Source organism: Peromyscus eremicus, chromosome 20 (genome assembly GCF_949786415.1).
Source record: "Peromyscus eremicus chromosome 20, PerEre_H2_v1, whole genome shotgun sequence".
NCBI lineage: Eukaryota > Metazoa > Chordata > Mammalia > Rodentia > Cricetidae > Peromyscus > Peromyscus eremicus.
The window spans coordinates 26,864,140-26,876,662 of NC_081436.1; the positions used below are offsets into that span (position 1 = coordinate 26,864,140).

The 12,523-nt window shown below is 55.3% G+C and overlaps 1 protein-coding gene across 5 annotated transcripts; it reads left to right on the forward strand.

The window, feature by feature from the left end:
• Nucleotides 1-438: 438 nt before the first annotated feature.
• Puf60 (poly(U) binding splicing factor 60) lies at nt 439-12,299 on the forward strand. Of its 5 annotated transcripts, none has more exons than XM_059247506.1 (12): nt 439-531; nt 4,743-4,844; nt 6,884-6,979; nt 7,085-7,174; nt 8,046-8,096; nt 10,145-10,306; nt 10,382-10,474; nt 10,603-10,816; nt 10,899-11,089; nt 11,204-11,339; nt 11,533-11,768; nt 11,855-12,299. In XM_059247506.1, the coding sequence occupies exons 1-12, from the start codon at nt 508-510 to the stop codon at nt 12,152-12,154; spliced, it is 1,695 nt and encodes a 564-aa protein (XP_059103489.1). In that variant the 5' UTR covers nt 439-507; the 3' UTR covers nt 12,155-12,299. The 5 variants fall into 5 exon arrangements, with proteins under 5 accessions (XP_059103489.1, XP_059103491.1, XP_059103490.1 ...); XM_059247507.1 differs by having other exon boundaries at nt 441-531; nt 4,746-4,844; XM_059247510.1 differs by lacking the exon at nt 439-531 and adding an exon at nt 3,009-3,024.
• The last annotated feature ends 224 nt before the right edge of the window (nt 12,300-12,523 follow it).

Sequence of the window (12,523 nt, forward strand, 5' to 3'; positions counted from 1 at the left end):
GGAGGCAGAGGCAGGCGGATCTCTATGAGTTCGAGGCCAGTCTCGTCTACAGAGCGAGATCCAGGACAGGCACCAAAGTTACACAGAGAAACCCTGTCTCAAAAAAAACAAAAAGCAAAAAACAAAACAAAACAAAAACAATGTCACGGGACCAAACGCTGCAGGTCTCTCCTGGCCTCCACTCCCACACTTCCGCCCGCCCCGCCCCGGCTCGCTCCGCCCCGGCTCGCTCCGCCCCGGCTCGCTCCGCCCCGGCTCGCTCCGCCCCGGCTCGCTCCGCCCCGGCTCGCTCCGCTCCGCCCCGGCCCGCCCCTCTCCGCCCCGCTCCGTTCAGCCTTACTCTGGTACGTTTAACTGCCTGCTCCGCCCCGGAAATACGTTCCGGTCTCCGTCCACGTATCTAGGGAAAGGTCTATCGCGAGACTTCCGCGTCCGGCGCCCAGATCGCGCGAGACTGCGGAAGAGGCTAAGGCTTGTGGCGCGCGCGGCGGCCGCGACAGACGCAAGATGGCGACGGCGACCATAGCTCTCGTAAGTGAATCTCTCGCTGCCGGGGATGGCCGTCAGCTAGTGGGAGTGAGTCGTGGGCCCGGCCAGGGCGCGGAGGGCCCCTGGGTGCGCAGCGGCTTGACCGGGCCTCACACGGATCCTTTTGTGGCCCTCCGGCACGCGGGGCGGGGGCGGAGCGGGCGCGCGCCTGCCGCGACTGTGGCTGTAGCTTCCGGCCCCGAGAAATTCAGTTTCCGGCAGCTGGGCGGGGTGGGCTGGCTGCAGGCGCCCAGCTGAGTCTCCGCGGGGCGGTCCTCGCTCTGTTGAGGCTGGACGACAGTCATCTAGGCGGGCGGCGGCACCAGGGAGCCGTGGCCCCGGCTCCTGGCTTACGCGACTGACTGCTCCGGTGTTGGGGGCGCAGAAGGGGCGGACCCATGGCATTTGCTCTGCGCCGTGGTGCACAGAGAAGCGGGTTTCCGATTCTGTTACCCCACGCAGGAGGGCAAGGACATCCTCCCACATCTTTCGAGCAGTCATTCTGTCCCTGGCTCTGTTGGAGAACCCGACAGTCAGTGCCTTCCTTGGTCGCAGATCTTGTGGGCATCCTAAGACTTTGCTAACCCCATGTCTTGTGCTGGCGAGCCTTGACCTGCTCTGCTCAACGTGTTCCCTGGCCAGTCAGGAATATTCCGGGAGTGTCTGCCCCAGGTCTTCCTCCCCACTTACTTTAGGAACCACTTATCTCTTGGCCCTAACCCCACTGCAACCCAGCCTTTTGTTAACTGCCACCCTCACCCAGAGGGATGGAGCCAAGGTCTGAGAAGACTTAAGCAGGTGACTGGAGTCAGAACTGGTAGGGTCAAGTAGTATACCCAGGCTGCCATTGCTTGGCCCTAGCTGGGAGCTGCACCCTCATACTTGGAAAGGGACACTTGCTCCAGCTTGTGATGGATAGATATAGCGTGTGCCATTCACATCATGGCTGACTTTTTTTTTTTTTTTTTTTTGGTTTTTCAAGATAGGGTTTCTCTGTGTAGCTTTGCGCCTTTCCTGGAACTCACTCTGTAGCCCAGGCTGGCCTTGAACTCACAGAGATCTGCCTGCCTCTGCCTCCCAAGTGTTGTTAAGGCGTGTTGGGATTAAAGGCGTGTTGGGATTAAAGGCGTGTTGGGATTAAAGGCGTGTTGGGATTAAAGGCGTGTTGGGATTAAAGGCGTGTTGGGATTAGAGGCGTGTTGGGATTAGAGGCGTGTTGGGATTAGAGGCGTGTTGGGATTAGAGGCGTGTTGGGATTAGAGGCGTGTTGGGATTAGAGGCGTGTTGGGATTAGAGGCGTGTTGGGATTAGAGGCGTGTTGGGATTAGAGGCGTGTTGGGATTAGAGGCGTGTTGGGATTAGAGGCGTGTTGGGATTAGAGGCGTGTTGGGATTAGAGGCGTGTTGGGATTAGAGGCGTGTTGGGATTAGAGGCGTGTTGGGATTAGAGGCGTGTTGGGATTAGAGGCGTGTTGGGATTAGAGGCGTGTTGGGATTAGAGGCGTGTTGGGATTAGAGGCGTGTTGGGATTAGAGGCGTGTTGGGATTAGAGGCGTGTTGGGATTAGAGGCGTGTTGGGATTAGAGGCGTGTTGGGATTAGAGGCGTGTTGGGATTAGAGGCGTGTTGGGATTAGAGGCGTGTTGGGATTAGAGGCCTGTTGGGATTAGAGGCCTGTTGGGATTAGAGGCCTGTTGGGATTAGAGGCCTGTTGGGATTAGAGGCCTGTTGGGATTAGAGGCCTGTTGGGATTAGAGGCCTGTTGGGATTAGAGGCCTGTTGGGATTAGAGGCCTGTTGGGATTAGAGGCCTGTGCCACCACCGCCCAGCTCATGGCTGACTTTTTAAGAGATCATGCTCTGCTGCTTGAAGCTACAGGAGCAAATGGTCTTTGTGTAGAGACAGCCAGATGGTTGAGTATTTGGCGACTGTCCTTAGGGGGCTATCGGATTATAGAAGAGAGGGGAACAAAGTATAAGATACTTTGAACAGCACTGGAGGAGAGTGGATGCCTTATTTCTGAGTAACCCCCAGTGTTCATGCAATACTGAAAGGTTAGCTGGGGGGGTCAGCTCTACCACAGCTTGGTGCCAGACAGGTAGTGTCATTTTTAAGATGGGCTCGAGATGGACATGGGCAGTAAGTCTCACCATTGAAGCAGTTGGAATAGTCTTTGTCCTCAGTTGACTATGAGGCCCCTAGAGTTGTCTTTTTCTCTTCCTTGTTTTGCTGCATCCACAGTGCTCAGTACAAGCCTGGCTACCCAGGAAGCAGCACTGCACCAGTGAAGGGACCTGAACAGATGGAAGACAGCGTCCTGCAGCCAGTCCTATTCTAGGGCCTGGCCCTGCTGTCGATGGTACTAATAACTGCTAGAACCTGTGCCTTACTTCCCAGAGACTAAGGGACTTCATGGAAGATGGTTCTGTAAATCTTCGATGCTGCCTGAGAGCTAGGCCATGCCCCTGCACAAGAGGAGCTTGAGGCCTAGATTTTAGGTGATTTGCCTCAGGTTATTTAACATGTTTTGTAATGGAAGTAACTGTTCTGAGCTGGTGAAGGGCAGAGCTTGGCTTGTGCACTGGAGACGCTCAGCAGCACTGTCCCTCAGGGGGCTTCCCCTCTCTTGATGCACCACTGCCTGGTGTTGGGGAGCACTGTGACTGCAAGGCCTCTGTTTCCATTGCCCAAGGTGACAGCCTGTGACTGTTAGGTCTTAGACCTGGGACAAATGGCTAAGATGCATATTAGTGATTAGCCGGGATAACAAATGATAGTTTTCTCTAGGCTTTCCCGGTGACTGGTTAGAACAGAATTCTAGATTGTTGGAGAACTCTCTACCGTGGTAAATGGGCTAAATTGGGTGGTTTTCCTTTCCCTTCCTTTTCTGTCCTGTCCAGTCCTGTCCAGTGTCCATAGGTGAGCTTTCCCTGGAATGCTCATATGCATTGTCTGCTGCTTTCAGCACTATCCCTGATCCTGGGTGGCTAGTAATTTGGAGAGGCAGTAAGTTATACATGTGCCCCAGATTCTCACTTTCACTGGTGTCTGGCTGATGCCTGAAGCATGCTTCCACTGTGGGTGGTAAGAAGCAGCTTCTGTTGTGTGGATGCCTGTGTGTGCCGGGGGAATCAGCTTTCCTTTAGTTTGCTCTGGGATAGCATTTCTAAGTCACGGTGGAGCTGAGCTAGGCAATAGTGCAACAGTCGTGTTTGTATTACCAGGAGCAGCTCCAGGTACATGCTGGGTCGGCCATACATAGTCTTTGCAATATACCAGGCTGTGCTGCTGTCTCCTTCAGTAGTCTGATGACCTGAGAGACCCACTTTGTCCAAGTTGGCCAGCCTCTGGCTTTGTCTCCAAGAACGGGCACAGTCATCTCTGTTTTGATACTTGTGGAGCATCTTCTTGAGCTGATGGTAGTGTAAGCACATTCTGACTTCTGTTCATACTGCAGTCTCTGAGAAGTTGGGGTGGGTTTTAGGGCCTGTCCATCACATCCTACTCCTTATACATTGCCCACCTCTATCAAGGTCTGTCGGGTGGCAGGGGCTACTCCTCTAGGCCATATTAAGAGCTGCATATTAAAGGGCTGCCCTTAGACAACAGTGTTCTATGTTTCCTCTGGGGTGGGTCTTACCCAGTGTAGAGAGCTAAGTTCTCAGCTGTCTCCTAGGACAGCTTTGTACTTGAGCTGCTGGGAGTAGAAAGCCTAGATTGAACCAGAGCTTGTGGAATTACTGGAATAAAGGTTGAGCTTAGAGGCCTGGCCCACGTGTGTGTAGTGTTTGATGGAAGCTGTGCTCCTGCTGCCTTGGGAAGGATAGGAGGGTACAGCCAGCTGCTCACCCTGTCATCTAGTCTAGCTCAGTCTGTCAGCAGAAAAGGGTGGCTTTCCTTGGCCTGGGGCTGGAACACTGCTTGCTTTCTGTCCTTTTCTTTTTGTCCCTTCCCGGGAGACTGTCAGCTTGCTCCAGCTGCTGCTCTGCTTTCTGTCAGAACTCTGGGTGGCTGCAGATGTGCTGGCAGGGTAGAGGGTCTAAGGGCAGTACAAGGTGCGATTGGTGCTGGTAATGAATACTCAGCCGACCTTCTTAAGCCCTTGCCCAGCCTCCCTTGTTCTAGGTGGGGAAGGCAGCCTGCAGCTTTGGAAGAGGAGAGGGTCTGGGTGATGGGTTTTTACATGACTATTGTTACATTTCCTTCCTGCCTGCAGCAGGTCAATGGCCAACAAGGAGGGGGGTCCGAGCCTGCGGCAGCGGCCGCAGCAGCGGCGGCGGCAGTGGTGGCAGCAGGAGACAAATGGAAACCTCCACAGGTATTAACCTTAACCGTCTTTTCCGTCAGACCATGCATCCTTGGGCCTAGAGAGACCTGACTGGAGCAAGTAGGACATGTGGTTGGGGGAATCCAATGAGCAGCCTCTCCCTTGCCCTGCCCCCTCCTCAGCAGGCTTCTCCTTCGCCTCTTTTCTGTGAGAGTCCATCTAGCTGAAGCCTGGCAGCAGGGGGAGGAGATGGGATGATGGGAATAACTACAACCTAGCCCTCAGTGGTGCTGGCTTTGAGCCATTAGCATTGTGCAGAGGGATGGGGCCTGTTTCAGAGTGGCAATGGGCAGTGTTGTGTCTAGAGCCAGAAATAGGGATTTCCACTTTAGCTCTTTGTTTTCATGTAAGTGAAACAACAAAATAACATGTAAATCAAAGCACACGTGTCTTGGGGGACACCCCCCCACACACACACACACACTTCTCTGGGCTTATTGGTGGTGTGGATGGATTTTGTTCTCTAGTCACTGGCCCATGGGAGTAAGTCTTCTGGGACGTGAAGCTGGGCTCTGTTGTTGCTAGGTGATAGGTTCTTTATTCCCGCCTCCACAGAGTCCCACAAGGTTTCAACAGGTAGTGTGGTGGCCTCTGACTAGGCCTCCCAGGCACTGGTGTGTGCGCGTGGGGGTGCAGACAGAGATGTTGGTATGCAGCCTGGATCTTGGGAAGTTGTGGGGGCTAAAGCTCTCTGTCCTGACTGGCTGGCCAGTATGCCATTGGTTGGTGGGAGAAGGGCCTTTTGTTCACTAAGACAAAGAAGAGATTGAAAAGTTTCTAGGGGGCTGAGAAGAACTGGCTTTTATTTCCATGGTGACAGTCTACTCTAGTGTCACAGCCTCCTAGGCCTGAGGCCAGCTGAGAGGGCAGAGGACAGTCTACTATGAGCCAGACTGCAGGCCTTGGTCCCATCCATTGCTAGCTCTTGAGAGACTTTGGGGTCTTGGGACTGTGCCCCAGGGGCTCTTATAAGCTTCCTGCCTTTTGACCTTTGACCAGAAACTCAGCACTCTGGCATCCGTGATGGGGTTTATGGGTTTTGAGTCAGCCAGACCCTACCTGCCTCCTTTGTACTTCAGTCCTTGCCTGTTACTCCTATGCTGAGGGCCGCCTTCTCTGCTGTTTCTCTCAAAGATTGTGTCTGAAAGCCTAGAAGTCTCACCAGAGGTAACTGGTTAGATACGTAGACTGGCTCTGTCCGACATTGGGCTTTCCCTGTTTACATGGCTGTTTCCCTCTCCTGCAAACAACTTGGGAATGGCATTGATAGGAATAGTGTAAACACAGTTCTGGTAGCATTTGATTGTGTCTGCAGCAAGGGTGAAGCCCTCCCTCGCCCTCCCATGTGTTGTACACTCATTGGCTAGGGTGCTGCTCTGCACCCTGCTTTTGGTATGCTGAGCACATGTGTGCCAGACAGGAGTGTTAATGGAAATGGGATGGAGCCTCTTGGAGGGCTCCTGAACCAAGGAGAAACACTTACCTTCTCGGGAGCTGTGTAGAAAGACTGTCTTCAGGGCCCCAAAGGGCATTATTGGAGGGAGGCCCCTTGCCTTGTTGCAGCGTGGCCCGAGGCCCTCGAAAGGGCTGTTGAGACCAAGAGGCTAGAGTGCCAGGTAGCCTGTAAATAATGAATCTTCAATCCTGGTTCTGCTCTCTTGGCTCTGGAGGACAACAGAGGTTGGCTGTTGTACAGGAGTTGGGACAGAGACTGTGGGGACAGATTGTCAACAAGGGGTAGTAGGCACACTGTTCTCCTGTGATCATGAGGAGGCCGTTGTGCTGCTGGCCCTACAGGGTGCCTGCCTGGTTTAATATGTCCTACCCATGAGTCATGCCTGTGACAGAAACCTAAATGGGGATAGCAGTGTCTGAAGGGAAGGCCTGCATCCTAACCAGGCAGGAGGTAGCTTGTACTGGGGCTTGTTTTACTTTGGTTTAAGAGTCTAGGGATAGAGGGCCTGTGGGGTTTCTGGAACATGAGAAATTTGGGGTTTGCTGCTCAACAACTCCCCTGTTTCCTACTCCAGGGCGCAGATTCTATCAAGATGGAAAATGGGCAAAGCACAGGCACCAAGCTGGGGCTGCCTCCCCTGACGCCCGAGCAGCAGGAGGCCCTCCAGAAGGTGAGAGTGCACCTCTTGGGCACAACTGCTCAACCAAGATTGGTGAGGGAGGCCATCCCCCTGCAGGCTGGGCTCCCCAGTGCTCCTCACTGCCATCTCTTGCAGGCCAAGAAATACGCAATGGAGCAGAGCATCAAGAGTGTACTAGTGAAACAGACCATCGCGCACCAGCAGCAGCAGCTCACCAACCTGCAGGTGAGCCCCACCACCCTCCTGCATGCCACTGCCACTATCTTGGGGCTGGCTCTGCTGGAGGCCCTCCTGCCCAGCTTGGGCCAGGAAACCTCCACTGCCCCTCCCCATTACCTCCACCGTCTCCTCCTCTTCTCTGCCTCCTCCTGTGCCTGTGGCCGACTGCCCCCAGAAGGTGTTATCACTCTCAGACTCTCAAGACTCATTCTCTGGACCACCAGGGTCCTCTCTGAGGCATGAGTGGCCTGGCCTTTCCTCCTGTTGCTTGATAAGGCCCTTCTCCACCCCCTTCCCACTCCTTCTCTGTAGTTCTGCCCAGTTCTCCTTCTTGGTCTAACCACTGGTGCCTCTGGGTCTCCACCACACCCAGGCTGTGCACAGCCATGGTGGCAGCATGTAGGTTGTGATCCTCCCTGCCCCTGTGGTCAGGCCTTTATCCCTGAGGCCCTCGACCGAAGGGGCAGTTTAAGGGTATGCTCCACTGGGCCCTACTCTAGGCTGGAGGCTGTGATATCTGTGGGAAGAAGCCTGTGTGAAGCTGACAGGTTCCTGGGCCTTGAGCCTTCCCCACCCCCAGGTCCAGCCCTTAGACATTCATACTGGCTGTTCACTGTGCTTTGTCCATCCCTCTCCTCCCTTCCTTCTGCCCTCGCCGGTCTTGCTGCAAAGGCTGTGGGGCGGGGCACCTGGGGCTCTGAAGCCCCCCTGGGCAGGTGCCAGTGACCAGCCAGAGTGGCCAGCAGTGTGGGAAGGCAGGCGGGCCTCCCTGGCAGGGCGGGGACTCCGCGCCTTGCTGCTGTCTGCGTGAGGTGTTGACGAGAGCGGGAGACTGCTCGGCTCCAACAGACTGAACTCTGTCTTTACTGTCTTTCAGATGGCAGCAGTGACAATGGGCTTTGGAGATCCTCTCTCACCTTTGCAATCGGTCAATAGAAATGCTCACTTCTTCTGGGGCTCATGTCCTTAGTCAGGGCTAGAGGGGGGCAGTGCAGCCCACTGCTGGGGACCTTGCTCCCCTGGCCGGCCCTGCCCGCCAGCTCTGGACGAGCACAGCAGAGCGCCAGGCATGGTGGGGCCAGTGGTGTGGGCACTCACCCCGGGACCGCCCCTGGGGAGGCCTCCATCTGCTCTGAGGGTCCACCTTAAAACTAACCGGCCAGGTAACTGCGGAGGGCAGCCGCGGCAGCCAGCCAGGGAGGGTAGCTGCCAATGCCAGGCTCATCTATGCCTTGCCACCCCATGTGGAGGATGTACCTGTGGGCCTCCAGCTCCGACAGTCTCCAGGCTGCCGGGGCTCTTGGGTTGGGGTCAGGCCCCCTGATAAGAGAGGGGTCCTAACTGTGGCCCCATCATACTCTGGAGGGAGGATGGATGGATGGGGTGGGGGCTGGGGGCCTGAGTGAGCAAGAGAGGGAAGGGCAAATAACAACTTGGGTCACAGACCTAGCTCTCAGCAAGGGGTAGAGGTCATGTGGTCATGACTGCAGTAAGCAGAGGAGTCTGGGAAGGAGATGGCTCTTCCTTGCCCAGAGGCAAGTTGAAGTGGCCAGGCCCTATCCTGGGGAGATCCTATGGGAAAAACATGGCCCTTTCTCTGGGGTATCCATCCACTTGGAGGGCCATCCCTGGATGAGTTGCCCTCACATTTGAGACATACTCTGTCTACTCTGGGAAGCACCTGTCTGAAAGGGAGCTGTTGACCCTCTGAGGAGTCCCGGGAGATGTGGGCAGAGAGACCTATAGTTGAGTAGTCTCACCTTGAAGGGGAGACTTAATACTCTCTTGTCAACTGTGACCTGAAGGACAGATGTGGCGTCATGTCTGTGTGGGGCTTAGAGAAGGGGTGGTTCTATCCTTGAGGCCCTTCACCTGGGCAAGAGCCTGAGGCTTATCAGGAGCCAGTTTGAGGGAATGACCTCCAATTCAGGGAGCTCCTAATGTGAGGAAAGATAGGCCCCACCTGGGTGAGTCCTGTGTTGGTGGACCTTTTAGTCCTCTCTCTTAGGGAGACTGGGCTATGCTAGGCCTGCTAATGTCTGAAGAAGTCAACTGGTCTCTTGCCACTGGGACCTTTGTTAGGGTGAGAGGAGCCCATGTCTGTGTTAAGGAGTAAGGCCCTGCCTGGCACATGGGGCCCTCCCTGTGGCTCTAGAGCCCCCTGCCTGGCACATCTATAAAGTGTTGGAAGGAGCCTTTCCCAGGGCATGGGGAGGTCCCTAATTCAGTGGCCCAGCTCACTGCTAGTCCTGCCAGCTTCCCTGTCCCAAGGCTCCCTGAGGCTTCTTCATTGGGTTCTCTGCTGCCTTGAGATGCTCTTACCTGGGCCAGCTCTTATGGCTACAATCATGTGCTCCAAGCAGCTCTTTTTTTGTGGGAGGTGTTGGGATGGGAGAGTGTAGAGCACACTGAGTCCTCACCTGTGTTTCCCTGCATGAGCAGCTTGCTCCTTGTTCTCTCCAGAGAGCCCCTGTCTGGGCTCCCAAATTCCTTCCCTGGGATCTCTTCTGGGCAATGGCTGCCCTGTCTTCTGCCACCCTCTCTTCTGGCCTCCATGCCAGTAGGTGTCTCTGGCTTGGACAGCTCCTCCTTCCCTCTTCTGTCCCAATACTTGGCTGGACTAGTGGGAGGATCTCCCAACCTAGCCCAGGTACCTGGCCCCCAGACTGGAGAAGTGGGCTGAATTATAGGGCATTCAGCCTTAGCTTCTGACCACCTGTCAGCTCTGCTGCCACAGTCTGTCTGGGACCTGGGTGGGCTGGGTACTTCCATGTCCTGCTGTTGGGCCTGGCCTTACTTGGGGTGGGGTCCTGCTGACCCCTAAGCCCTGGCTGCAAGGGCCCAGCCTGCACTTCACTGCTGCGTGGGGAGCCCTTCCCACAGCAGAGTTGGGTGGGTGGGCCAGGATGGGAGAGGGCTGCTGAGTCTCCTGCCTTCCTGACAAGCCAGTGGCTCTCTCCTTCTGTCCTGCTGCAGATGGCAGCTCAGCGTCAGCGGGCACTGGCTATCATGTGCCGAGTCTACGTGGGTTCCATCTACTACGAGCTGGGGGAAGACACCATTCGCCAGGCCTTTGCTCCCTTCGGCCCCATCAAGAGCATTGATATGTCCTGGGATTCTGTTACCATGAAGCACAAGGTAAGGAGGTACCCCAGTGCCCTGGCTTGCCCTCCTATCTGCTTTCCTGGCCTGATGGCAACTCTCTGTGTTTAGGGCTTTGCCTTCGTGGAGTATGAAGTCCCAGAAGCTGCACAGCTAGCTTTGGAGCAGATGAACTCGGTGATGCTTGGGGGCAGGAACATTAAGGTAACAATAAGAGAGTTTGGTCTTGGACCTGTAGCTGAGCATGCAGGGAGTGCTTTGTGTACTCATACATACAAGCAGTCACCCCAGGCCTAGGCTGATGGTAGACTTTGTTCTTGACCTCTTTTCAGGTGGGCAGACCCAGCAACATCGGACAGGCCCAACCCATCATAGACCAGCTGGCTGAGGAGGCTAGGGCTTTCAACCGCATCTATGTGGCCTCTGTACATCAGGACCTCTCTGATGATGACATCAAGAGTGTGTTTGAAGCCTTTGGCAAGATCAAGTCTTGTACGCTGGCCCGGGACCCCACAACGGGCAAGCACAAAGGCTATGGTTTTATTGGTAAGTTTGGGGAAAGCCAAGGAGAAGAGGGAGCCCCCCGGTACTGGGGCCGGCCTTCCTCACTGCTCATCCTGCCCTGCAGAATATGAGAAGGCCCAGTCGTCCCAGGATGCTGTATCTTCCATGAACCTCTTTGATCTCGGTGGCCAGTACTTGAGGGTAGGCAAGGCCGTCACACCCCCCATGCCCCTGCTAACACCTGCCACGCCTGGAGGTCTCCCGCCTGCTGCCGCTGTAGCCGCAGCTGCAGCCACAGCCAAGATTACAGCTCAGGTAAGAACTGGTGCAGTGGTGTGGGTTGACAGTGAGTGGGTGGACAGGCCCATTGATCCTTCGGGGTGGAGACAGCCAGACCAGAAACTGACTGTGGTTGCCTTTCGGTTGCAGGAGGCAGTGGCTGGAGCAGCAGTGCTGGGTACTTTAGCTACACCAGGACTAGTGTCCCCGGCGCTGACACTGGCCCAGCCCTTAGGCGCTCTACCCCAGGCTGTCATGGCTGCCCAGGCCCCTGGAGTCATCACAGGTGAGTGTGAGTGGGTCAGGTTCTCCACCATTCCTCACCCCTCACCTCGAGGCTCTGTCTTCAGCTTCCCAGCCCATACTTACTTCAGTGTAATACTTGAACCCAGGGCAGGCTGGCTATAGCCAACCAGCTCTCTACTCCTTCTCAAGGAGGGTGTATGTGTGACTATTGAACTTGGTTGGTTTTGCTGCAGGTGTTACCCCAGCCCGCCCTCCCATTCCTGTCACCATTCCCTCTGTGGGAGTGGTGAACCCCATCTTAGCCAGCCCGCCAACACTGGGTCTATTGGAACCCAAGAAGGAGAAAGAAGAGGAGGAGCTGTTTCCAGAGTCCGAGCGGCCAGAGATGTTGAGTGAACAGGAGCACATGAGCATCTCAGGCAGCAGTGCCCGACACATGGTCATGCAGAAACTACTCAGAAAACAGGAGGTAGGTGGGCCAGGGCCAGGGCCCTCTAGGGTAGAGTGGGTAGAGTGTGGCCAATAGGCCACAGCATTCAGTTTCCTTTCTCACAGTCCACAGTAATGGTTTTACGCAACATGGTAGACCCCAAGGACATCGACGACGACCTGGAGGGAGAGGTGACAGAGGAGTGTGGCAAATTTGGTGCTGTGAACCGGGTCATTATCTACCAAGAAAAGCAGGGCGAGGAGGAGGATGCAGAGATCATCGTCAAGATTTTTGTGGAATTCTCCATGGCCTCAGAGACTCACAAGGCCATCCAGGCCCTGAATGGGCGCTGGTTTGCTGGCCGGAAGGTGGTGGCTGAAGTGTATGACCAGGAGCGATTTGATAACAGCGACCTCTCCGCGTGACTTTGGCCTCATTTCCTGGACTTGCACTTACCCCTTATTTCCTCTGGGTTTTGTAGAGTGTTAACAGTGGTGTCCCTGGGACCAGGCACTCTGCCCAGCCCATGCTGTAGTGTACATAAAGGTGCAGATACTGCTGGCCCTGAAATCCCTGTCTTGAAGTTGGTCCCTTGACCCAGCCCGACTATGTGTGGGATATCTTGTCTGCTTCTCTGTTGACAAGGCACCAGAGACCAGAAGAGTGTTAGGCATACTGCACAGGCGTGAACAGAAGGGCCTTGGTATGGGGTGGGGGGTGGGGAAGGCATTGATTTATCTCCACTTGTGGGTAGTGCTGGCTGCAGCCCTCGCATACATGAGTAGTGCTAAGAG